The following is a 24,696-nucleotide window of genomic DNA, read 5'->3' as shown; positions in this document are numbered from 1 at the left end:
TAATTTGTGTTGCCGCTCGAGAGGGCCCCATCTGTGTGCACAAGTCCCCGGTCGGCGGAGCAAAGGCCATCGCCGCGGGTCCGAGATGTGGGTGTGATAGGGGCAGTCCCTCAGATAACGCCCGAGTGCCGCAGCTTCCGATCGAGAGTGAGCGGAGCCAAGTGGCTTTATTCTTGGCACCGGCCTTTCGCATGGAACCGAGTGCTTGATCAGCGCTTGTTTGGCTTCTTGGGCCCGGGTGAGCGGAAATATCTCCATTCTGGCCCAAGTAACGCCTCAAGAACTTCGGGCTTGCCAGTGCAATTCGTTGGGCAGTCCCATTGGGACTTGCTGGATACCCCTTACCACACAGTATATTTCACAGTAGTGCAATTTTTAAAATTAGTTTAACAACTACATCAACGATAATTATGTAACCCATAGTGCTAATATCCCTGGCTCGTAGTTCCTTTCAGCTGAAACCGGATTTGCTTCTTTGGCGTTAGAAACAACAATTTCTCGCGTTGGAAAATCGTACACGTAGTATGTTATTACAAACACCCAATTATAGGTAATTGAGAAATGCAAGCATGGCTTTACCCATTATAATTCGTGTTTTAATTATAAAAAAGCAATGATTAGCACCTAGTTTTGGGTGCATGTTCCCCCGTTCTCGCTCTAATGACTGCACTTTTTCAGCCTGGCTGTTGCAAATGCATCATACCCCTGGGTTCTGCCAGAACTTGGTAAAAGAAATGCGCAGGTGCCGTTGGCGGGGGTCGACTGACAGATACCCTACACCCCATAATAAACACTTGAGGAAGCGGTGTTTTCACCGTTTTGAATGACATATGAGAGGAGGGTGTGGGAAGCTATAACATTGTGCTCTGTTTGTACTATAAAGTTCTGCAGGAAGGTCACCCTGAACTTGTTTGTAACTATAGCTTTTGCAAACAAACTTAAAATGGTGCACTTCCGTGCTGGTAAACATGTCCATAGGTTGCTTTGAAGCTTGTCAATAACCGACGTATCATATATCTTGCTGGTTCTGACATAACCCCGAGAAGTTCCTCTAATGGGTATGCAATATTCGGGGGTTCCAATAGGGAACGTCATAAGATGTATTTCACATCAATGCTTGCTGTTTTATTATTTCCCTGAGTTCCCCTGATTATAATATATCCCATTTTTGGGACTTAATGGAATATCAATAATATGAACAATTTATTTAATCATTCTTCTCAACTCAGGGGTATGCTATAACCAGTATACCCCTGAGTTCCATGAACACCCTGCACCTTCGGTACTCAGCATTACTCGTGCTGGGAGGGGTGCCGGGCGGAATGGACCAGACCGTACCGGGACCGGGCCCGGGACCGGCAACAGGTTCAACCCTTAGCCCGCGGAGCTTTCTGGCCGAAAGCTGCGAGGACGTCAGCTGAGAGCGGCGGCTGTGGGAGCTGCGCAGGCGTCGGCTGCGGCGGCGACTGCGACGGCATCGGAGGCAGCGGCGGCGGCAGAGGCTGCGGCGGACTTTTCGCCAGCGGATTTGGATTTGGCCAAAAAGGCGATTCAGTCTCAGTGCGCTGTTGTCGCTGCGGTGGGCGCTTCGCTGGCCTTTTCTCTTTTTGGCCTAGGCATTTTCGAAAACACCTTTTCGCTGCTCGTTTTTTTTCGTGTGCTTTCTTGTAATTTAATAATGTGTGGTGTGTGCGCGTGCTAGTGGTTTTTCCTGTTATTGGAAAATAGGAAACTGTCGAAAATAAATTCGGGGGTGGTGCGGGCGGAGCAGGGAGCGCAGGCGGGCGCTGAAAGTGGCCGGGTGGCCTGATGTCCCGACGTCCGAGTGTCCTGGCCATGAATCGAGCCACGAATCAACAAATTAGGGGTTGTCCTGGTCGCGCGCGAGTGCCCGATGTGTGTGTGTGTGTGTGTGTGCTCGGCTACACAGGGACAATTCGGGGATTCCTTGAGGGGAATTTTGAATGTTATTCTAAGTAAACACAATATTTACATCCTTTTTTCTTCTGTGCGCATGGTGTGTGTGTGTGGAATCACCTGATGGCGAAAGCATGACCTAATTCCGCCCAGCATCTTGGCCAGCCCAGCCAGGACCAGAACCTGGGCCAGAGCCGCGCTTAGAAAACCACCCCCGCAGCCTTAACCCTCGCCCGCCGAAAGTCTCACCCGTAACCCTTGGCCAGCACTTGCCTGGCTTCCTGCTTCCGCATTCTAATTAGCTTGCAATCATCTGACAATTTGATTGCCAGCCGTCTTGACGAACCCCTCCTCCGCCTTCCCATTGCAGCGCCTCCCGGCCCGCTCCGCCACGCCCCTAGCCCGTCCGCCCACTAGTCGGCCCATCTGCCAGCCTGCCAGCAGAATGGAGCAGCTGTGCTACCTGGCGCTGAGCGTCCTGCTGGCCATCGTCGTGCTGTACGGGCTCCTGGAGCTCCACTACTTCCTGCGCATGTGCCTCTGCGTTGTGCTGGCCCGGTTTGTGAAGAGGCGCTGCCACATCCTGGACGCCACCACGGTCAACGGTGAGTGCTCCGAGGTCCTAGCTGTGGGTCCTTCACACACAATAGATAGAAGGATGCCTTTCCCATAATATTTACAACCACACACAAATTCAGTCTAGACCAATGCACTGAAAGATAAAATGGGCAAAAATAAAATGTACTGTTCGGTTTTTATTTAATTTAATAATTTAATGGACAATTTTGTAATAACTGCTCAAAAATATTAGAATTTTATAATGTGAGTCATTTCAATAATATTGACCTCCCAGGCATTAGCACTTTAAAACTCAGTCTAGACCAATGCACTGAAATCTAAAGTGGGCGTAATTTAAATGTAATTTTCAGTTTTCTTTAATAATTTCAAGGGATTAGACAATTGTGAATCCGAAAATATTTGAATTGTAGAATCTGAGTTTGCAAAGCAGTTTTAAAACGAATGGATTTCCATGCCATTCTTAGTACATATAACTAGATCTTTGATTTTTTCAAGACCTACTTAAAGTTCAGACGTCATAAAAATCGTTATTGTGTTTAAGCGCACTTAGCTGCAACTAAGTAGTGGGTATAAGCCATGAGCATAATTCGTTTCTTCAAGCCATTAAGTGCTAATGAACTTGTTCAAGGTCGAGCTCGGCCAATAGTTTAGAGTGCTCTTGTTGGTTCTACATAGAGTGGACCATATAAGTTTAAAACCTACAAGATGGCTCTAGAGGTTATCACTCATACGCAGTGTTGACTCCACTGGGATACTTATAGTTTATTTATTTTATGAAAGCAATTATTTGTTTTGGGGCCCGATAGAACCTTTTTAGTGTGGTTTATTTTTCGAAAAATATATAAAAATATTAATAATTATAGCCATAAGATTTAAAATCAAGACTTTCAGAACTTAATTCTTTTAACTGTTATTTCTTGTAATATCCTTAATTTTTTCTACTTCTCTGCTCTTACCTTCCCATCTATGTATCTTAACTTCATGTAACCCCTTATCCCACCCCCCTTCTAGGACTCTGCCTCACCAACGATGTGGACACGCTGCTGTACCACATGAACAACGCGCGTTACTTCCGCGAGCTGGACTTCGCCCGCGTGGACTTCTACGAGCGGACCAATCTGTACCGCACCATCACCGGCATGGGCGGATCCGTTTTTCAGGGGGCGGCCACCATCCGCTACCGCCGCTTCATACGCCCCTTCCACCGGTTCAACATTGTGTCGCGGGTAAGGTCACGAGTCAACGATACAACTAAAGTTATAAAAAAATATTGCGTATATGGAAGACATGAGATAGTAGAAAATTATTTGATAACTATTATTTCTACGTTTCTTTCACCTAAAAATTATTATCTTATTCACGATAAAACTCCTAACTAAATTGTTCGAAATTTAAAAATAAAAAATTTATCACTTTAGGATCAATTTCACATTGAAAATTTAATGAGTATCATTGTTCTCTTTTTGAAAACTCTTTCGAATCAAAACAGAAAGGATTCACGAGAGAAAGAGACCAAAGTGAATGCAAAGTGTAACGTATCCTGTATCTACCACTAGGCGGCATAAGTATTTTGACAAAAATAAAGTTAAATATACTTACGATTTGAACTTATTACTTGTAAAATTTGGCATCAATGGAAAGGTGATTTAAATGCCGATTGAAAGATACAATCCTGTTTTAGTTTTGCTTCGTCAAAATACTTATGCTGACTAGTGTACATAGATAGAATTTATACTGAATTTAATATTATCGTATCATCGTATATATATATATATATATATATATATATATATGTATCATATTCTACGCATTTTTTCTCAGTGAGCTTAGTTTCTTACTTTCATTTTAAAAAGTGAAGTCAGTAGGGGTACTTCAACTTCCGATTGTCGCAGTTCATTTCTTCTGCACTTAAATGCTACTGGTTCCCTCTGATAACCGCGACTCACCTGCGTTTTATTCCAGATTATTTACTGGGACGAGCAGTCGCTGTTCATGGAGCACCGCTTCGTGCGTCCGTCGGACAAGTTTGTGCACTGCATCGCCATCTGCCGGCAGCGGGTCATCGACGTCTCCATGGAGGCGGTCATGGCGGAACTCCTGCCCAGGACCTCCTCCAACGGATTCCGGGCGACGGCGTCGCCCTCGCTGGCTGCGCCGTCGTCGTCGGCGGCGGCGGCGGCTGGCGGCATTAGCAATCCGGCGATGGACACTTCCCTGGCGGAGAATGGGCACGGGACGAACGGAGGAGGTGCGAGTGCCGTTGCCGGCGCCGGTGCCACGCCGGCGACTGCGGCGCACTGCCTCAAGTTGAAGCCCTCGCTGCCGCCGGAGCTGTCCAAGTGGATCGAGTACAACGACATGTCCAGCAAGAACCTGCGCAGCGGCTGCTGACTGGGGTCGATGGAGTCGCCAAGAGCGGAAGCGCATGCGCAACCGGAAACGGATACTCTAATATTAACCTATTTTTTGTCCCGCGTGCTTGTGTGTGTGTGCTAGTGTGTGCTAATGTTTAATGTCTAAGTGTGCCCGTGGAATGTGTAAATTGTAAGCTATGTAAGTGTCTGGAAAACACATAAACAACACATAAACCCGCCCTCTTTTGGCCTTAACTAATTGTATATGTAATTACCTAGAGATCAGCCACGCCCCTGAACAAACAAAAAACACAGCCCCTTGGTAGTCCACAGTATGTAAGTTACGATGTACAATGATTGTTTAGTAAAACGAACAAAGTAATGCGAAAAAGATGAAACCAAATATATGATTTTCTTGGGGTTTCGGTTTCAGCGCCTAGAAGCAGGCTACAAAAAGCAGGACAACACCTATAAAATCTTAGAAAATAGTAGACAAGTTTGAAAATAATTTTAAAAATATTTCATTATTTTAAAGCTTAGGGTAGGTACAGTTTTTTCAATCTGTTTCCGCTTTGCTTACTCTTATGATTAGGTAGCACTTGTGCTAAACCCCAGTGGTAAATATTTTCCTAAGATCTCAAATCACTCGCTTGGAGCTTGTGATCAAACCCCATCTTGAACTTTCAGCAGAGGCCCTTTGAAACGCTGTCTGTTCGGGTAATTTGCAGTTTGCATACAGCCAGGTGAGCGCAGTTCGATGGCTAGTGTTTGCACCTGATGACTATAATTTTAAGCGTTTACCTGCGAATTCGCTAATTACGCCATTGGAATTAATATCAATCGATTGTGGAAAAGCTGGGACTATCTTTACAGGTGGGCGAGGAAGTACGGGGAAAAACTAGAGAAAGCAGGGGAAGGCGGGACTGTAAAACTGCTTTTTCCAGTGTTGACCATAATTATTTGTTAAAAGTAGCCAAATAAATTATTAAAACTAGCTACTGCCCTTTTTTGCGGTTAAGTCTCGATAACTGTCGAAAAAAGACATCAATATTTGTCTGAAGTGGTTCTGCAGAAGTCACAAGTTAAATTGTTTACACATGAGCTAGTGTAAACAATTTAATTTGTTTAAAAAAAGAAAATATTTATTTTAATCCCATGTTTTTTCCTTATATATAATATATTTATGTTTTTATTGCGTATACGCCTAGTTAAAATTGTATATGCATCTTTTTATTAAAGTAGTGAGGTTTAAAAATGTTAATTAAAAAGTAAATGTTTTTAAAAGGCAAAAAAAAATAGTTTTTTATAAATTTAAATTGAATTGCATATACGCCATTATATAAGTAAACAAAAATGCGCGCATGTATGCTTAACTAGGCGTATATGCAATTTAAGTTTAATTTTTAAAAAATTAACCTGTTCTTAAGAATTTTTAAAGCATTTAGTTTTGTATCGTCAAAATTACGAGCTTTCAGCCCTTTATTTTCGCGTTATAATTGTAAAGTATTTGAGTTCTGACGTATTGTTAAATAACGTATACGCCCAGTTAAAAATAAAAAAGTTAAATAGGTTTTGAAATAAAATGTATTCTTTCATCTTTTAAAAACATTATGTTTTGTCTAGGAAAAGGCCGAGCTACCAGCACTTTCGTTTTCTCATTACCGCTTTGTCTTCTCATTATCGCTTCCACTCAATTCCCTGATTTCGTTTAGTGCTGTCAAGTTGGCTCTTTCATAGCCAAAATCAAATCTTTAATAGACAAAACTAAAAAATTAATTTATTTATAACGCAGTTACTGTATAAATTTTTACAGTTTTCTTTTTTGTTTTTTATTTTTGTTGCTATCATTATGCTTACATATTTTATATATTTGTATACTTAATTATATATCATTTTCCGGTTTTAGCCAAATAAGTAATTTGTAGTTGGCCGCACTGCCTGCGTTGGCTAACTTTCGAGAGATTGCTTTCTTCTGCTTCGGCGTTGCGTCGTCTTCGCTTTTGCCCACCGGCAGTCTTCAGTGTGCAGTCTACAGTCTGCAGTCTACAGTCTTCAGTCTTCAGTCTTCAGTCGTCTGTCGCCTTGCTTCGCCAACGGTTGTCTTGTTGCGTACTGCCCTGCGTCTTGCCGCCGTACCGCTTTCCCGCTACCGCCCGCCCCTCCCGCGTTAGTTGCTAGCTCGTTTGGCTGAGCTGAACGGATCGACCGACTGCCAATGTAAGTATATGCAGGCCAGCTGCTTGGCGAAGGGGTCAACCGATAAATTGACTTGCCCGGATCGGACTTTGGCGATCCGGTAGATCAGCGCCAAAGTCTGGTGCACCCAGATAAATGTGGGCCATGTCTACGGCTTGTTGTCACTCCTTCGAGATGGTTACACATCTTTGATTGTGTACAAAAACAGCTGTTAAATCGTTTAAACATTTTATTTTTATTATATTGAACCTTTTACTTGTGACTAATGCTCTAACCCCTAAGAAAGTGCTTGTTTCAAAAACAGGAAAAAAGATTTAGAAAAAACTTCTGTATTTTTCTGTACTTTTATAGATTAAATTATATATAACATTTATTTAAAATATATATTTATGACAAATTTCAATCCCTGGAAGTGCATTTCATTTAAAATTTTTAATCTCAAAGAAAGTTTAAAGATATAATCCTAGTATAATTAATCACTACATAATAAAATAATAACAGTAAACTTCTAATATACATTTTGAAGGCAAAAAAGCCATATCTTTTTTTTTAACTTTGACTGAAGTATCCTACGATTTTTTGCACTGTAGTAAAAGTGATCGCTGGCACTAACGGGTTTTCCCCTCCCATCTTTCAGAGGGAGCACATACATTCCGCGCCGCGATGTCTTGGCTGGTGGTGCTGCTGATCCTGTACGTGATCTGGGATGTCAACTACTTCATCCGCTGCGTGTTCACGGTGTTCGCGGGTCGGCTGTTCCAGCGCAAGCGCAAGGTCACGGACACCACGACGATCTACGGGCTGTGCACCTCCCAGGATGTGGACATCTTCATCCGGCACATGAACAACGCGCGTTACCTGCGCGAGCTGGACTTTGCCCGCTTCCACTTCTACGCCCTCACCGGCCTCTACGAGCGCATCCGGGAGCGACGGGGCGGAGCCGTCCAGGGCGCCAGCAGTGTGCGCTACCGCCGCACCATCCCCATCTTCCACCCGTACAAGATCCAGACCAAGCTGGTCTGGTGGGACGACAAGGCCATCTACCTGGAGCAGCAGTTCGTCACCCTCTCCGACGGCTTCGTGCGGGCCGTGGCCATGTCCAAGCAGAACATCACCAACTGCAACGTGCTCGAGGTGCTGAAGACCTATCCGGAGACCGCCCAGCGACCGGAGAAGCCGGAGGAACTCAAGCTCTGGCTGGACGCCATCGAGCTCTCCAGCCAGAAGCTGCGCAAGGACAAGTGATTCGCCTAACCTGTCACACAAATCACTTACTCTTGCCTCATTTGCTTACTCGTGTAATCCCCTCTTTTTTTTTGAGTGCACTGTGCAAACGCGTAGACTGATTTATTCCACAAGTTACAAAAACCAATATGGGTGCAGCAAGCATTTTGAATTGTTTGTTACAAATAACACCATTCCTATAACTCGAGAAATTCTGAACCATAACCCACGACAACTTGACCCTATTGCTTGAGTCTTCAGCGCGTTAGCTATAATGAATATTTTGTATAAATATTTTACTTAAATGGAGTGGCCTAAGCTTTTAAATATACGTTTTTACCAACAAAATAATAACCAAACAGGTTTCACTGACAAACATGTTAGTAACTCAAAATTTTGAACTGGAATATGCATTTTCCTCATATACCCTTTCCCAGTGTGTTAGTTTCGTCAAAGACACATCGTAGAAACGCATTTCTCTGCGGCAGGGTCGCCGGAGTTTCTTTTCTGGACTTTCATTTATGCTAAGTTTGATATCACGCAACGCCAAGTCGGTGTCGATAAGTCGATGGATTGTTTGCTTTCTTCTCCGCTGCCTCCGTTATGGCATAGTTAATAACGCTGTCTGTTGTTTGGTTATGCAACTCGAAAACGAAACTGTTGTGGAAACGCCACCATCAGCGATTTGGCGCAGCGTATGCAAAATCGTTTTGCGAATTTCCCGCAAAAATAATCATAAATAATGTGTGCGGCAGCGAAATTTTTGGAGTGGGATTCCCAGAAGATACGTATAGCCGCAGTGTTTATAGAAATCAATAATAATAGCGGGTGTTTTTCAGATGTATCCTGTTTTGATATTTACCATATATGATACAATTTGTACCAATATTTAAATTTTTTATAAAAGATTAATTACACTGAAAATAGCACAAATAGCTAAGAACCATATAATACCCCCCTTGATTGGAACCGAAAAATAATGTACCCCCCTTGATTGGATCCGAAAAATAATGTAACAAGGCTCGGTGTATCTAAACATATTATCTTTTAATTTTCAGAATACCTTTTTCTTAATATTTCCTAATTTCCATTTTAATTGGAAAAAAGCTTACATACTTTATCATATAGTTATCACAGGGACCATCGGATATTTGATTTCGTTGATTTGAATCGTATTCTCTTGTCCTTTGGAATATAACATTTTTATAACATTTCAGAAATTGGTTCGAGCAGAGTTTCTGACATTTTTAATTCTTTATAAAACAACCAACTGACATCAAAGTCTAAAAAAAACCTTCAGTCACCGTATTTACTGGTTCAACAACCGTATAATTGCAAGGGAAGCTAAATAACAATGCTGTGTTTTATATCTGCGTCTTTCACTTCCTTGCATTCAAGCTAAAGATCGGCAACAGCTGACGGGCCGCCGTAATCCGTAGTGTAATCCGTGACGTCATGTCGGACTGCGGCAGCTGCACACACGGCGTATGAGTGCTGACCACTTCCACTTCCCGTCGAATCGCTTGAATCTCTCCATTTGCCGTGCTTCTTTGTTTTGCCTGTTTTCTGTGTGGTGCTAGGCCGAAAAGTGGATCAAAACGTGACACTGAAATCTAAACATAAATCTCATTCATAAGTATGCAGACGGCGCGCGTCGCTTTCCTAGCGCTCTTTTGGGGCCTCACGTACTCCCGACTCGAATCTCCCCAGCGTTTGGCTCTCAGAGCGCGAGGGTCTCGGTGCAACTGTCACCGGAAGGTACACGCAGAAAAACAGGAGGCTAGTCCAATTATATTTTACTTAAATTAAAAATAACATGTATATAAGTAAAATAAAAGCATGAGTAAAAAAATTGTATGTAGCATTTTAATTTTCAAAACTTGTTAGCCTTGTTCTTCCCAAAATTCATATAGTATTTTAGATAAAAAATAAATTAATAGCTATAGGTTGAAAATTGAGTGTTATAGGTTTCATGTAATTGATTGTTTGTTATGTATAAAACAGATATTTCAGTATTTGTGATACTGCTGATAAAGAAAGAGTTAAATGCATTTATTTTATAATAAAATTATGAATTTTGTCTTTAATTTTTACCCATTTCCGATTTTCTAAATATCGAAATAATAATACATACATTATAATTATGTTTAGTATTTTAAACTAGGTCTTTTCATACAATTCAAAAATGGTTAAAACAAAAAAGACTAACATTGATCTAGTATTTTCTACTATAATATACTTATTTTTTAATTATAAATTTTATATTTTTTATTGCCAAACATTATGTTTTTACACTTCATTAATAAATAAAAAATAAAATTGAATTTAATTTACATTCTTACTATTCCAGCTTTTTCATCAGTGTACTAAAGAAACTACACATTTTCGAAACTAGAATAAATTTATACAATTATATTGAAACTAATTTGTTAAGGCTAATCTAAGCCTTTATCTAAGCTATATCGAAAGCATTCAAATTGTTAACGTCTTCCCCCCATTTCTTGCAGTGCATTACAACTTGCAACCGAAGCGACTTCGGCTGGACTCTCGTGCCACCTCGGCTGCTGCGCTGGGACGTCGCTTCTTGACTATTTTTAAACAACGCAGAATTGTCAGTTTATTTTGAACAACCGCGGCGAGCGCATAGAATACGCAAAACGAACTTCGAATCCCTGAGATCCGATTATCCGATCCAGAAGTGCAGAACCGAACAAACGAAGGCAGTTCGGAAGTTCTCGTACAAACCAATTGGGCCAGAAAGAGTCTCGATTTGTTTGTTTTCGTTTTTTTTCGAGTTCAATTCTGTGTTGAAGAGTGCCACTAAAAATCAGTGCCACCCCAATCAGCGATTATCCCGACACTTTTCGACCCACAGCCAATGTAAATATCCTGTTCGGACGGCCAAGTAACCACTAAACACGACTATATAGCATATAGGAAACCGATCCAGCGAACTTTGCAGTTTATTGACAGCAGCGGCAGCAACAACCACGAAAACCAGATTGAAAGCAAACAACAAACAACGAACAACAACTTGAAGTAATTTGCAACTGAAAAGAAATGCGGCAATGGGGCACAAACACAGCACAAGCACATACATAGACTGGCCGATACAACAAAAAGAGAAAACTCTTCATGGACGACACTTTGAAAGCCCACAAAAACACTGCGATTAAGGGGAGGTCTCAGTGGTCAGATGGTGAAAATCTTTTCAGAGCGACTGATCTTGCTGTAGTTGTTGTCGCTGGCGATCTGTGCAATGCCAACTTTACCTACTGGTTTCTGCTCCCTGCTACAGTACTCTCTCGCTATGCCTTTCTCCGCTGATCCTCTGTGATCTTTGTCGGGATGTTACGAAATATTACACATTTGCTCCGTCATTTCGGAGGGGGAATACGGCTTCTTAGGAAGGCTTAAAAACACTGTTGCTTAATATATTATAGATAGGTATATTATATATTTTGGATGGTTTTCAGAATAAATAGTATTTTCAAAGTCATAAGGATAACTGTCTTTAGTATAACCTATTTTAGGTCTTATTTTCCTATTTCTTGGTATCAAAAATAGTTACTTAAATAGTTTACAAGTTTTCCAAAATATAGCTTTGATATGTGATGAAAGATCGTATGTATGATATAGATCATACGAATAGCTATATAGATCATATGATATAGATCATTTATATGATATAAATCGTATTTCTGCAATAGAACCCATCTGCATACATCAAAGCTGAAAGCATTTCGATTAAAGAACGCCAATTAATAGAGCACTCGAACATGGATGTGTAAAACCGAAAAGCTAACCGATTCACCCAATTACTTCTGCGATTTGCAAAACTTTTGGCTAAACGAAAGCAATTTCAGATGCCTTCCTGGCATAAATCACTCTGCCACATCCACATCCACATCCGCAGCATCCAGATCCAGCTACTCGAATTATGATAAATGCTAGGCCCGGCGCATAGTGCACGTAGTGGGCAGTGTGCGAAGATGGGGTCGGTGGGGCCCGGAGGGTGTAGTAAATCGCAAATTTTCAGCGTCAAATGCCATTAAGCCAGTCCGCGTTATTGAGTTAAATTGGAAAATAAGCGAGCGACAGTTGCTCTCGTTGTTACTTTTGCTGTTGCTGGCTGCCTTGTGCAATTGTTCGCACTTGGAGACGACGAACTGGGACTGGGAATGGGCATGGGCATGGGCATGGAACTGGCGTGGAACTGGCGTGGAGCCGAAAGACCACAGCCGGGCCACACGAACTGGACAGCCCTGGACATGGACATGGACGGCCCAGAGCCATTACCCCGCCCAGGCCCGCTTATTATTTGCACTATTTCATTATTATTATGTTCGGGGGGCGGCGATCATCGTCGCGGATGATAGTTATTCCAATTATATAGTGGATAGCGCGGCTCGACCCTCGAGCGGACATTCCGAGTCCGAGTTCGCGTCCGAAGGGGTTAGGAGATCGTAGGAGGATCCAGATTTGGAGGCGCGTGCTCCCTGGGATTCCAAGTTCAGATCTATTAGATTGGCTAAGTTCTGATTCTTTCTAATTACTTATGTCTGATCCTAGCCAGGAAAATCAAATGCAGGATGGGGACTTGTAGTCGATTATAATGTTTTAAATTGATGATCTATTAGCCAGGTTAAGTTGTTAATTTTCATATGATTTCTATTTCAATTAGGTCAGCGAATTAAAGCTCATGTTAATGAAATAATTAAAATCAACTATTAAAAACAAAAATTGAATTTCGAAATAAAAGTGCCCAGATCTATTAGCAAGGTCCAAGCCAGATAATCAAATCCATGATGAGGATTAACTTTATAAGTTTATAAAGAAGATCTATTAGCCAGGTCATGTTGTTATTATTTTGATATCAAAAACTTTATAACTCATTTTGGAATAAATTTTGTCAAAACAAATATAAAAATTGAAATTTATTTACGAAATAAAGAAGAGACAGTTGAGATCTGTTTACAAAGTTAAGTCCTGATGACATATATTTCAAATAGATCAGATAACGAATTTCAGGATGAGAACTAAATTTGAAACTTAAATATAAAATGGAATACAATTTATTTATAAAATAGAGATAACCATTTCGTGCAAGCTGAACTTAAGCAGAGTTTTTCCGGACATATCTTTCCAAAAAGTAATATCTCCTTCCTGAAAAGAAAGTAGGCCTGCTCTTAGGGGATATCTTTTGTTAAATCTTGCACATCCTTCTGAAGTGCAGCAAATCTTTAAAAGCCCTTGATGCCTAGCAGTGCATTTTAAAAGAAACCATACTTCTCTGTTTTTCTTGGCGCTATTGCTGGTTCACACGCAATCTTTTTTTTGGTTGAACACAAATTTTCCCAGATCCATGGAGCTCGATTGCAACAAAACATGTGATCATTAGCATGAAACCAATTCTACGCTGGCTGTTTCTTTCATGGGAAAGTCGAGAAGAATGGAAATTTTGGCAATGCCACGCTTGATTCTCTGCACTTTCGCAATGTTCCACACGGTTTTGAATACATTTACATTCCGCGTTACCTGAAGGTTTGGAGATTTCGGTGGATATTACAAAGCAATGGATACAAATTTTATTTTCCACATGAAGAAACAAACACTTGATATTATTCAAAGCAATTTGATATCATTAATATAAAAAGTTATCCATATTTTAAAGATCAAGTTAAAGAGAATATATATTAATTGGACACTCTGGAACCGAAATTAATACCAACATGTTATTTATTTAATGTCAAATTAAAGTAGGTTTTTCTTTATATTTAAATGTTTGCTTGACTACTGTAATTCCCAAGTGTTAATTAATAAAATGCCAGCCCTGAATGCTTTTCGCCACACATAGTTTAAATAAACAAATGAGGACATCCATTTATTTGTTCATCTGCTTCGGTGACCGTGGACATGGCTGCTGTTAATTCTGTAATTTGTTTGTTTAGTTATTGTTTTCATTCAATCATAGAAAATATTTGCATAAGCGAGTGCCCGTCCATGTGTGGACATTCGTGCATTTTACTGCATCTGTGCAGCAGCTGCAATTGCCTAGCCAAACGCCCCCGCTGGCAAACACACTGGGTACGAGTGCTCTGGTTACATTACGGACAAAAGGAAATGCCAATGAAAAGCACAACAAATGCAATAATAGCGAAAAAGAGCAACGCAGAAATCAACAACTAATATAAGTTATTTGTACGCACACAGCCCCTATTGGGGAACAGAAACGCATAGGAAAGATACTTTTTACAGAGGGGATCTGGCGTGGATATAGCCCTGTCTCAAACCTTCTTTTGCTTTTCAGATCCCGCCATGGGTAATGCCGGCTATACATGCATACGTCGCACCTTCTGCTGGCTGAACATAATTCTCTGGGTAAGTTATGCAACTAAAAACCTTTCAACACTTCAAATTATTAATATGCTCCCAAAATGCCTTTAAAAAGTATGTTGTAGTTCTATATTTCATATAATTTGTAGTTTTTATTATGAAGCATGGGAAAACATTAATGTCTTAAAGGAGCAAGTTCACTTTAGGCTTCTTAGTTATCTATTATCAAATTTTCCAGAATAATAAAATAAAATGATATAGGGGTCCTATATGATTTTATATATCTTAAAAACATTTTTTCTCAATTTCCTAGTATTCAAAATAAATAAATTAATATTCTTAGAGATAGTTTATCAAAAAATATTTTTCCTGAGTGCAGATGCTGAGGACGGATATGCAGCATCAGAAACAGAGCATAAACATATAGGAGGAAAATGGGAATGGGTATGAGAATCAGAATCAGAATCAGAAGGTAGAGCAGCGAATCAGTGCCACAACTTTGCCGTCGTCTGCGGCGGAAGTGTCTTTGTGACAGCATGTTGCATTGTCTGAGCGCCTGTCATTGACTTTTGCCTTTGCTTTTGGCTGGGCTTCAGATCGGTTCGGTTTCGGTTTTAAACTCGACTTTGACTTTGGCGGTGAGATGGCTTTCAGTTTTCTGAATCTGAATTGCAATCTGCAGCTGTGGCTTCCGGCCCCCCTTCCCCAGTGGGGTTCCTCCAAAAGCCCCCTAACGCCGCATGCCAGCCTCTGTGGACATGCAACAGTTGTGCCCTGCCTTCAGCTGCATTCAGCTGCCAATCGGGGGAACTATCTGATCACCCCTCCGGAGGCTGGATCCTCCGGCGGCATCAATGGCAATTAATCAGGGTCCGTGTCTAAGTGACATTGGCTGAAAACGAATGCTTAGATGCCCCGACAGAGCTGTACACAAGCTTCTTTCACTGATGACATTGATTTATACCCTATGTTAAAATTGTTGGAATTTGGAAATCGATTCAGGAACATGCATTCAAGATTACTAAGTACTTCAGAAACATTATCTAGTACAAGTATTTTGATTTCGATTCCGTTATCCGTATAATTTTTAGATATTCCTAAGGAAGTCATTTTCAAATTTGTCTTTATTTCCGGTGTACCCTAAAGTATGCTCCATGAAATGGCCCAACACATTAGATTCATAAAAGCCCTATGTTGGGAACATAATTGTGAATATAATTGAAAATTGATAATCAAACTACGAACCGTAGGCCATTATAAGCTAATTTTAATTTATGAATAAACGAATGAATACTTAATGGTTAGTAAGTGGTATAATTTATCCTAGTGTTCCCAATCACAATTAGTTTTGGTTGCAGCATGTTCCCAAGGGAATGCACTACCTTCTCTTTTCGGGCATTCTGCATGGTAATCAGTGCCTTTCTAATTTCCCATTTCCAATCTCCGACTCGACCCATCGCAGCTGTGTAGCTGTGCGTTCTTAGGAGCCGGGCTGTGGCTGCGCCTGAGCTACGAGGGCTACGCCACTTTGCTGCCCCAGCACGCCGGCCTGAGTGCGGACACCATCTTCATGGGCATCGGTGGCACCGGGTTCGTGGTCAGCTTCTTCGGCTGCTGCGGCGCCTGGGTGCAGTCCCGCTGCCTTCTGGTACTGGTGAGTGAATGGTGATGGGATACTATCTAAGAGTAAACCGAATTCTGTGCCCCTACAAATTGTTGCATAAATAATTTCATTTAAATATTGCATTAGAAAGCAAAGAATATTGAATTTTTTGAAAATAATTATAAAGGAAAATATAATTTAATGAAATTTTTTATTTAAATGCCCATCACGTTATAAAAAAAAAACATTTTTATATAAAATTTTATTTGTTTTAATTTTTTTTGTACTTATTAAAGTACAAGAGAAGGCACCCTATTTTGCTCAAATAGATTCCATGATAGATGAATAGCTAATAATTATATATAATTTTTGAAAACGACGAAGTCATTTTGATATTTATAATTTTTCATCTTTAAATGTATTTTTTAAATTAAACAAAATATAGAAATTTATTTTGTTTTGGTCGTTAAAGTATTTCTTTCGAATTTTGAATATAATTGATTTTGAATAATTGGAATACATTAATTTTTCAATCAAAACATTATTACCACAGGACCCTTTAATTTCAATAAATAAAATCGATAATCAAAGAGTTATCAGACATGTTTATGCCTGTTGCCTAAAACTAAATTCAAAAAAGAAATATTGTAAAGGATCCATTATTTTATTTATTTTTGTTTATTTATTATTCCAAAAATAGTATTTGTAAAATATCTGTACGAATATGGCATTCATGTCGTGCGAGTAATTTATTCGACAAGACTTATTTAAAGGAGTCCACAACTTAGTACTACCGCCTATTTATGTTTTTCAATAAAAATTATTGCTCTCTAACTGCGGTTGTCACATATATTTCTAAATTATATCCAAGAATTATATAAAGAGCAAACACCATTTACAGATTTATTTCGACCCATTTTAATTACTTTCTTCCCGTGTAATCTCTACCATAATGCCACATCTCCACCGGCCCACACAGTACTTCATGCTGATTGTGATGCTGTTCATGAGCGAGTTCCTGGTGGGCTCCATCGCCTTTCTCTTCCGCGGCGGACTGGGACGGACTTTGGCCAACGAGCTGCGCTTCGGGATCGAGCGGCACTACAACACCAGCGATCGGGGATCTTTGGTGGCGCCTTCGGTGGCCTCCATCTGGGACAGTGTGCAGCATTCGGTGAGTGGCGCCTTTCCCTTTTCCCAGCTGGAGTTTGGCACTTAAACATTGACCCTGTTTGCAGTTTGAATGCTGCGGCGTTTCCTCTTACGAGGACTGGTACGACATCCAGTCGTGGCCGGGAAAGCGCTGGGTGCCCGAGTCCTGCTGCAGGACCCTCTACGACCAGCGCCAGGTGCTCACCGAAGGATCCGGCGACGGAATGATGCGCGCCGACTGCGGCAGGTGGGTGATACAGATACCCTTTTTCCGGATCAGCTAGAATCTATTTTTTAATGTTTAAATAAACAATAAAATTGGATCAGGTGTCTAAAAGTATGCTATGTAAGCTTACATTTTTGCAGCATACTTTTGGACACCTAATTAAATGATACCAAGGCACATTGCTGTATTATGTTGATGTATTTATAATATTATTATGCATCTCCCTTTAGATCCGAGAACCCGTCGCTGTGGTGGGACAAGGGCTGTGCCCACTCGCTGCAGAGTTGGTTCACGGGACAGCTGAACGTGGTGGGCGCCGTGGGACTGGGGATCGCCTTCGTCCAGCTCTTCGGACTGATCACCTCGATGCTGCTGTTCTGCACGGTGAAGCACAAACGGGCCTCGGACACCTACAAGTCGTACTCCCCGTCTATCGATCCCCAGACCCGCACCAGCAGTTGGGAGGATTGAACGCGCCTGTGACGGCGGTGGGCGAACTTCTAAATTGGGGGGTCGGAGTCACCCCCAACTCTGTCGCTATCTCTATGCTTTTTGTTAGCTCTCCTAGTTTCTAATTCATTCTGCGAAATGTGCCAAAAATTAATTTAATTCAGAGTGTATTTTTTTGTTTTTTTGTTGTAATCTGTAGGCGAAGACATATCGAACAAAATTCAGGGGACTGGGATGACACGTTCGCACTGAAGGCAGTGTGGACAGGGCTCATGTCCCCAGTGAAACAATCACGTATTTACAAAGACGTTTAGTTAGCGGTGTATCCATATTGTGATGTGCTCTCTAGTAGGATAGTATATGGCCCAAGACCCGAAACACACACACACATGCATCTGGGTACAGTGCGTTTCATACTTATCAGGCAAGCAGTTGAAAGGAACCTGTTCCCCTCACTGTACCACGCACACCAGCTAGTGTGAACGGGGCTGAGGACCCAAATATGCTCGTAACCCCTTAACTAAAACAATATATAACCCATATACTTATACATTACTATACAAGTATATTTATGTTACTTTATGGAACTTTGTAGTATTCGAAATAGCAGAAACCGCAACTGCCCGAAAGCAAGAAAACCCAGTGGTCGAAGAGGAGGAAGAGGAAGAGGGAGGGATAGTTAAAGCAAATATTATTACTATGAGTATGATTATTTTATTTATACATACAAATATTTATATCGAAATACATTCCTACACAACATGTTCGTGCTAAGTTACAAATAAATTAAAGTATTTATTTAAATTACAAACAAAAAAACATTATGGGGGTCGTGGTGAGGTGCCCCTAAAGGCCCACCAATTTGCCACCGATAATGTCCAACTGAGCGGTGATTCCCTTCGTAACGCTGCGCGCCAGCTCTTTGGGCTTCTGCAAGAGAAAGGTGGAGAGAGTGGTCAAGGGGGGAAAGCTGGAACTGACCTTGGTCAAAGCAAACACACGCTAATTGCATAAGCACTGCCAGCGAGCAGTAGATCTGCCAGTCTGGCTTTCTTTTTATCCCGAAATCTAGCTTTTTTTAGGGTCTTCAATGTGAACATCTTAAAAAAAAGCCAAGGGCGTTACTTTTGGTTTTCCAATTTTGTTTTTTTTTATATTTAATTTTAATTACTCTGTCGGGTGCTAAAAGGTTGTCGAATTTATTAATATCATAGTAAAACGTTCCTTATTATAAATTAGATTATTATAAAAGATTTGCTAAAAAACTAATTTAAATTCGATGAAAAAACATCTTGAACTGTTTCACTTGGAATTAAACAATTATTAATTCTGGTAGATATTTGATTAGTTTTTTGGTTATTAGTAAAATAAATGAACATTTATTATGGCCAATGCCCATTATTTTAAAAATCATGTCAATCTAAACATTTGTTCTTTTTTACGCAATGTTGCCCTGACTTTTATAAATAATTCAAGTAATTTAACTCACAACTTAAAATATCCGGATATTTAGTTGTTTAGTTTATTTAAAAATTGTAATGTGCATCAAACTGATGTGTGGCACTCTACACTACTGCCTTCTCAATATAGGAGCATTTTTTAATGGTATCCAACTCTTTTCGCCGCCCCAGAGGAGCAGCACTGGCAATGAGATCGCAGGTTGGACATTCGGCGACCAAACTGCATTGGGAGTGTTATGCAACGTGTGTGCGAATGGATCCACCGTGGAAATAAGGCAAGCAAACACGGCACAAAAAGCAAAGCAATTTCGGCACTCACCTGTATGAAGGTGTTGAGCAGGTTGGAGAAGGCCTCGTAACCGTTGACAATGGAGCGCGAGATGCCGTCGAACATGTCGCCATTGTTGCCGTACTTTTCGTGCTCGCTGATCGAGTCCAAAATGGGAACGGGCTGCGACCGGAATCGGAGTTAAATGGGTCGACATGGGTAGTGGTTGCATCACTCACCTGGGCCAGATCGGCCAGCTTCTTCTGGCTTTTGTCGTACACACTTAGCACCTTCGAGGGAATGGCCTCCTGCTCCAGGTTCACAGATTCCGCAGTTTTAGCCGGAGTGGGCAAAAGTGAGATCTGGTGAAGAGAAGGGTAAGTTAGGCAATGCATATGAGTATCTTCCTATCATAGTAGTAAATAGGTAAAATATTTAAATTACAGGGATATGACAAAAATTAATAATAATTTAAGTTTCAGCTTCTTGAAACCTTAAATCAAAGACCAAAATAAATAACATTGTTTAGTTGAAGAAACCTACTAAAAATACGCAGTCGAAGTCTCCGCAGTTGGTAATACTGCCCTATGTTAGTCTTCTTTTTTTAAACTTTACTATCTTTCATAAATACATAAATAAACAAACATCTTTTTCATTACATGGGGGTCAAAAAACAAACATATCATAAGTGGCTGTAAATCCCCCCATTGTTATTTGTTGCTGTGTGCTTGGTGTTGTTCTCCGGCCTCCGACCTTGGGTGCGATGCACCAGCAGCAGCACCTGCGGCGGACCCCTTGACCCCAACTCACCTTGAACCCGGCCTCGCTGGCCTCCGCTTGCGTGGACTCCGCCGAGCTGTCGGCGGCATCAAAGGCGTCTTGGGCTCCAAAGTCGGCGGCCGAGACGCGGGCGTCGATGGGCGTGGCGCCGTCGGGCGTGGCAGGAGCGATGGGCGTGGCGGCGATGCAGTGCACCATGGTCAGGACGAGCAGCGGTAGATGCAGCCTCACAAGTTGCCGACTCATCTTACTAATTTTTGAGAGGAGAAGGGGAAATTGCCAAACTATGAGCACTTATGAAACCAGGTGAAGACGTCCAGCTTTCGGTTCGCCAAGCCAAATTCAAATCCAAGCCCAGCTGCAAGTCCCACTTAGAGCTTCGATCCGAAGTCTGTCGAGTCCAAAATTCAACTGAGTGGCCGCGTCTGCGCAACGATTTTATGGGTTTAACCCGACCACGAGAGTCGCCGCTTTGGACATTGAGCCACGATCGTTTTGGCTTTAGTTTGGGTTTCAGCTGGAGCTCGGGTGTTCAGGGGGCATTCGGGGGCTAACGACTTCTAGGGCCACTGCAAATAAAATACAAATTAACGTTTGCTTGCTATTGTACAAACAGGATCAAAAGAGTTTATTTCAATCACACAGAAATAATATTTTTCATAAGTAAATGGAGAACTGAAACAAAGTTGGATGGCGAAAGCTAATATCTGCATATTAACTTCAAAGTTTTTTGTATGCAATTTTTTAGTTAAATACAAAAAGACGATTAATTGGTAATGGTAATAATACTATAGCATGGCTTAATTTAATATGGAAATAATTAATAATAATTAATTTAAACACTTTAGGTTATTACAAAAATTGTATTATTCTTATATGATAATTTTAATATATCCTTATTATAAATAATTTAAAGCCGTTTGAAAAAATGACAATATTCATATTGAAAATTAACTTTTGACTCGCTTCGTTATTTTTATAAGTGTACTATAATTTAATATAAGGTCTATATAAAATTCCTTTTTTGACATAGTTCGCTTTCATATAATACTTTTTTCAAGCAAGCTCAATAAAAACGAAGTATTATCCAAGCCCCACTTAAAGTCTCTATGGCCGCCCCAATTTTTCCGACAGTGTAGCGCATGGATGGTGATACTAATGACAACAACAAATCAGCAATAAAACGGTAACAGTAACAACAACTGGAAACCGGCAACTTGTTGCTATCAACAACGTTGCCGCCATTCTGTCGCAACAATGAGGAAGGAAACTCGGCTACTCAGTTTACTCAGTTAGTTGGTCAATCGGCAGCCCCCCGCCCCCACACCATCCACGCAACCCACCTGCTGGTTGTGCAATTATGACTCCACACTGGGAGAGATTCCATGCAACTTGAACATCGTATTCGCTTGAAAAGAACTAATCTACATTCAGGAAAGCATAGCACCCCCTTTTGAAAACATATTTAATTATGACCTTTAATAGGGATTTGAAAAAAATAAAAAACATACATTTTTCTCCCAGTGCTCTGACCACCCCGCACCCAGTCTTACTATCCACGGAGTCGATCAATTAAGCGTGATTTAAATCATCGTTTTTTATTTTTTGAGTGTTGTTAATGGGGTTTTTCTACTTCTACGGCTTGTGTCATAAGCGCCGGAGCTTTGGAGTGACGAATGGGTAAGGATTAGTTTGGGTTGCCCTCGTCCACGGGCATCCAGAGAGTGTCCGTTTTGTAGGCCTCGTCGTAGAGCACCTCGTCGCCGATGGTGAGCACCAGGGTCTTCTCACAATCATGGGCAATCTCAGTGGCTTGGGGCACCTGAGCATCCTTGGTACTCTGCGGGTCCTGGCCAGGAGAGGGCCTCGGAGCGAGGGGAGTTACCTTAGCCAGGCGCTTCGTGATCACATCCAGTCGTTTCTGGGCAGATCCCACCAGGCCCTTGGAGTCCAGCACGACCGTGAGGTCCTTGAGCTCGCGGCGCAGGTTATCCAGCCGCAGATTGAGCTGGGTCGTCGGGGACTGCGTCTTCGCTAGGTAGGCAGGACCGAAGAAGTGCGTCCGCCGGAAATGAAAGTTCTCATTCGAAGGCGTAGGATGCGAGGAGGGTGCCGAATGTGGCCCAGAACGGTGCGGCACGAGGTTCGTCTTCTTCACGTGCTTAAGGTAGTAATCATCTGGAAAAATGGTTACCTTAAATGCCCTCTCCACATGTTCGCTCTGCTTACCCAGTGACATCGAGAGCAGTTCCTCTTTCAAAACCGTTTTTCCGCTTGTATTTTTCATTTTTTCTTCTCGGTTAGGGCTTTTTCGCAATAATAGACCTCTTTAAACGTCCTAGACCTCTGACTTGTCAAGTAAATATGAGTGTTCTGGGACAGTCTATCGATAATGAAAACTCCTATCCCCAGCAGTGTTTGAAAAGTTCCGCGCCTGGAGGAGTGTTTTTTCAATAGCTTAAAATGGTTACATTCCTACTTTTTCTAGCAACTGTTTTGAAATAGGTATTAAACTCGAAAGTTGCGAACTTCCTATATATACATTTCCCATCTATTATGCGTTCAACTACGAGCAAATCGTATCCAACCCAAATCCTAAATACGTATTGCTTACCAAAATAATTATTTTATTAATAAAAACAATATTTGGTATACATTTATTTTTTTATTGCTTTACCCTGGAAAAACGCCGTGTTTGAAAAGTTGTCATCCTCAGGAAAGAGAAAACATATTACAAAACATTTTAAAAAATTAGAAAAAGACTTTCCTAATCCTAATCCTTTCCAAGAAAAGTAATTTATCACCCAAACCCTACTTCAAGTCTCCAAAGCCGCCCCAATTTTGCTCGACAGTGTAGTGTATCGAGGTATTATTACTAACCAACAAAAAACGGCATTAAAACGGTAAAAAAAAAACAACAAGCTCGATAGCAGCAACTTGTTGCTGTCAACAATGTTGCTACCATTCTGCCGCAAGAATCAGGAAGATAACTCGGTTTAATAAATTAAATTTCATTGCTTTGTTTTAAACGAAATTTTGCAACACACAGTGGGGAAGGAACTACATTTTTCAATAAAAATATGTAATATCTGCCAAGTATTGAAACTTTTTATGATAATTTTCAAAGGAGGTGCATGTGGTTATAAAACAAATTGATTATTTTTTGGACAGGTGGAGAGGATAACTCAAAAAAAATTGCCACAACATCAGTATCCTGAAAGCTACTGCTTGCTACTGATAACTAATTGAAAAAAGGTCGGAAATTTGTTTGATTTCGATAAATAGTTTTGTTTAACCAGTAGATTTTAAGTAATCATAGTGATGATCATGTCTTCCGGAAGGATACTCTTCTAAGTCTTTGAAAAACTTGACTCAGTATATAATTATTTTCTGAAAAAGTGTTTTGGTCAATCATTAGAATAATTTATTGTTTTGGCTCAAATACATTCAAAAATATGTAACCACTAGAGTGGTCAGTCCACGCAGTGATTCAGAAACACTATGATATAATTTTTTAATGCTGTCGATGTTGTTTTCCGATAATGCAAACTCATGTTACCTAGGCTTTAGGGCAATGTAGACAAGAATCAGTGTTGGAATGAGTTATGGGTTAAAAAGGTTAAATTCCTTTTCTTTCAATGAACGTTTTGCAAAAAATGGTAAATAATAAAAATTACCAGTTTTAAGAGCAATTCAAACTAAAAATTGTTAATATTTGTTCTTCACCCTGGAAAATGCAGTGTTTACTACGTTTCCTTTTTTAGAAAAGAGTTATTTTAATAGCTTGAAAAAAGCTTTTCTAAAAAATCGTTAAGGGAATGTTGTAATATTTCCATTATGGTCAGCTTAGGGTCATATAGGTTTAATTCAAAAATTCAAAACAGTTTTCTGTAAAAAGGTCACCGTGCAACACTATCAACCAAATAGGGTTGTAGCCTGGTTTTTAATTAAGGTTAGGTCTAACCTCAAAGTTAGAATGATAGGGTTGTCGCATAGATTATATTATATGTAAGTAAGGTCACTTTAAATTAAACCGTCCGATAACTTGAAATCGCAAATTAAGTTTGTCCATAAAAATGCCACATATGCTGTGGTTTCGCGACAACGATAATGATAACATTTTGTCTTTAAAGCAAGACACTGCTTTATCC

General features: G+C 40.7%; 5 protein-coding genes across 9 annotated transcripts; 3 read left to right on the top strand and 2 right to left on the bottom strand.

Moving 5' to 3' along the window:
* Positions 1 to 1,551: 1,551 nt before the first annotated feature.
* On the top strand, positions 1,552 to 5,253 carry LOC108033229 (protein THEM6). 3 transcript variants are annotated; one of them, XM_044093544.2, is made up of 4 exons: positions 1,552 to 1,667; positions 2,288 to 2,522; positions 3,508 to 3,722; positions 4,459 to 5,253. In XM_044093544.2, the coding sequence occupies exons 2-4, from the start codon at positions 2,363 to 2,365 to the stop codon at positions 4,885 to 4,887; spliced, it is 804 nt and encodes a 267-aa protein (XP_043949479.1). In that variant the 5' UTR covers positions 1,552 to 1,667; positions 2,288 to 2,362; the 3' UTR covers positions 4,888 to 5,253. The 3 variants fall into 3 exon arrangements, with proteins under 3 accessions (XP_043949479.1, XP_043949478.1, XP_016962985.1); XM_044093543.2 differs by having other exon boundaries at positions 1,556 to 1,685; XM_017107496.3 differs by having other exon boundaries at positions 1,556 to 2,522.
* A 1,608-nt stretch (positions 5,254 to 6,861) lies between these two features.
* Positions 6,862 to 9,221, top strand: LOC108033218 (protein THEM6). Its single transcript, XM_017107481.3, has 2 exons — positions 6,862 to 7,067; positions 7,684 to 9,221. The coding sequence occupies exon 2, from the start codon at positions 7,710 to 7,712 to the stop codon at positions 8,289 to 8,291; it is 582 nt and encodes a 193-aa protein (XP_016962970.1). The 5' UTR covers positions 6,862 to 7,067; positions 7,684 to 7,709; the 3' UTR covers positions 8,292 to 9,221.
* Positions 9,222 to 10,906: 1,685 nt separating this feature from the next.
* LOC108033201 (tetraspanin-9) lies at positions 10,907 to 18,820 on the top strand. 3 transcript variants are annotated; one of them, XM_050889787.1, is made up of 7 exons: positions 10,907 to 11,150; positions 11,201 to 11,309; positions 14,581 to 14,651; positions 16,069 to 16,260; positions 17,189 to 17,383; positions 17,448 to 17,608; positions 17,818 to 18,820. In XM_050889787.1, exons 3-7 carry the CDS (start codon positions 14,589 to 14,591, stop codon positions 18,056 to 18,058), a joined length of 852 nt encoding a protein of 283 aa, XP_050745744.1. In that variant the 5' UTR covers positions 10,907 to 11,150; positions 11,201 to 11,309; positions 14,581 to 14,588; the 3' UTR covers positions 18,059 to 18,820. The 3 variants fall into 3 exon arrangements, with proteins under 3 accessions (XP_050745744.1, XP_016962936.1, XP_043949440.1); XM_017107447.3 differs by lacking the exon at positions 11,201 to 11,309; XM_044093505.2 differs by having other exon boundaries at positions 10,907 to 11,309.
* Positions 18,729 to 20,933, bottom strand: LOC108033200 (uncharacterized). Its single transcript, XM_017107446.3, has 4 exons — positions 20,576 to 20,933; positions 20,005 to 20,127; positions 19,817 to 19,948; positions 18,729 to 18,967 (listed from the first exon to the last, which is right to left on the bottom strand). The coding sequence occupies exons 1-4, from the start codon at positions 20,789 to 20,791 to the stop codon at positions 18,884 to 18,886; spliced, it is 555 nt and encodes a 184-aa protein (XP_016962935.1). The 5' UTR covers positions 20,792 to 20,933; the 3' UTR covers positions 18,729 to 18,883.
* A 1,194-nt stretch (positions 20,934 to 22,127) lies between these two features.
* Positions 22,128 to 22,909, bottom strand: LOC108032956 (uncharacterized). Its single transcript, XM_017107027.3, has 2 exons — positions 22,775 to 22,909; positions 22,128 to 22,723 (listed from the first exon to the last, which is right to left on the bottom strand). The coding sequence occupies exons 1-2, from the start codon at positions 22,830 to 22,832 to the stop codon at positions 22,233 to 22,235; spliced, it is 549 nt and encodes a 182-aa protein (XP_016962516.1). The 5' UTR covers positions 22,833 to 22,909; the 3' UTR covers positions 22,128 to 22,232.
* Between the last annotated feature and the right edge of the window lie 1,787 nt (positions 22,910 to 24,696).

Source organism: Drosophila biarmipes, chromosome X (genome assembly GCF_025231255.1).
Source record: "Drosophila biarmipes strain raj3 chromosome X, RU_DBia_V1.1, whole genome shotgun sequence".
Lineage (NCBI taxonomy): Eukaryota > Metazoa > Arthropoda > Insecta > Diptera > Drosophilidae > Drosophila > Drosophila biarmipes.
This window is presented reverse-complemented; position numbering and strand designations above follow the sequence as displayed.

Excerpts from the sequence above, each read along its gene's own strand:
- LOC108033201 (XM_017107447.3), top strand. The coding sequence starts at position 14,589 with ATGGGTAATGCCGGCTATACATGCATACGTCGCACCTTCTGCTGGCTG. Across the intron at positions 14,652-16,068 it reads GGCTGAACATAATTCTCTGG|CTGTGTAGCTGTGCGTTCTT; the intron begins GTAAGTTATGCA and ends GACCCATCGCAG. Across the intron at positions 17,384-17,447 it reads GGGACAGTGTGCAGCATTCG|TTTGAATGCTGCGGCGTTTC; the intron begins GTGAGTGGCGCC and ends CCCTGTTTGCAG.
- LOC108033200 (XM_017107446.3), bottom strand. The coding sequence starts at position 20,791 with ATGAGTCGGCAACTTGTGAGGCTGCATCTACCGCTGCTCGTCCTGACC. Across the intron at positions 19,949-20,004 it reads AGCTGGCCGATCTGGCCCAG|CCCGTTCCCATTTTGGACTC; the intron begins GTGAGTGATGCA and ends TTCCGGTCGCAG. Across the intron at positions 18,968-19,816 it reads TGCTCAACACCTTCATACAG|AAGCCCAAAGAGCTGGCGCG; the intron begins GTGAGTGCCGAA and ends TTTCTCTTGCAG.
- LOC108033229 (XM_044093544.2), top strand. The coding sequence starts at position 2,363 with ATGGAGCAGCTGTGCTACCTGGCGCTGAGCGTCCTGCTGGCCATCGTC. Across the intron at positions 2,523-3,507 it reads GGACGCCACCACGGTCAACG|GACTCTGCCTCACCAACGAT; the intron begins GTGAGTGCTCCG and ends CCCCCCTTCTAG. Across the intron at positions 3,723-4,458 it reads GGTTCAACATTGTGTCGCGG|ATTATTTACTGGGACGAGCA; the intron begins GTAAGGTCACGA and ends GTTTTATTCCAG.
- LOC108033218 (XM_017107481.3), top strand. The coding sequence starts at position 7,710 with ATGTCTTGGCTGGTGGTGCTGCTGATCCTGTACGTGATCTGGGATGTC.
- LOC108032956 (XM_017107027.3), bottom strand. The coding sequence starts at position 22,832 with ATGAAAAATACAAGCGGAAAAACGGTTTTGAAAGAGGAACTGCTCTCG. Across the intron at positions 22,724-22,774 it reads ACTGCTCTCGATGTCACTGG|ATGATTACTACCTTAAGCAC; the intron begins GTAAGCAGAGCG and ends CCATTTTTCCAG.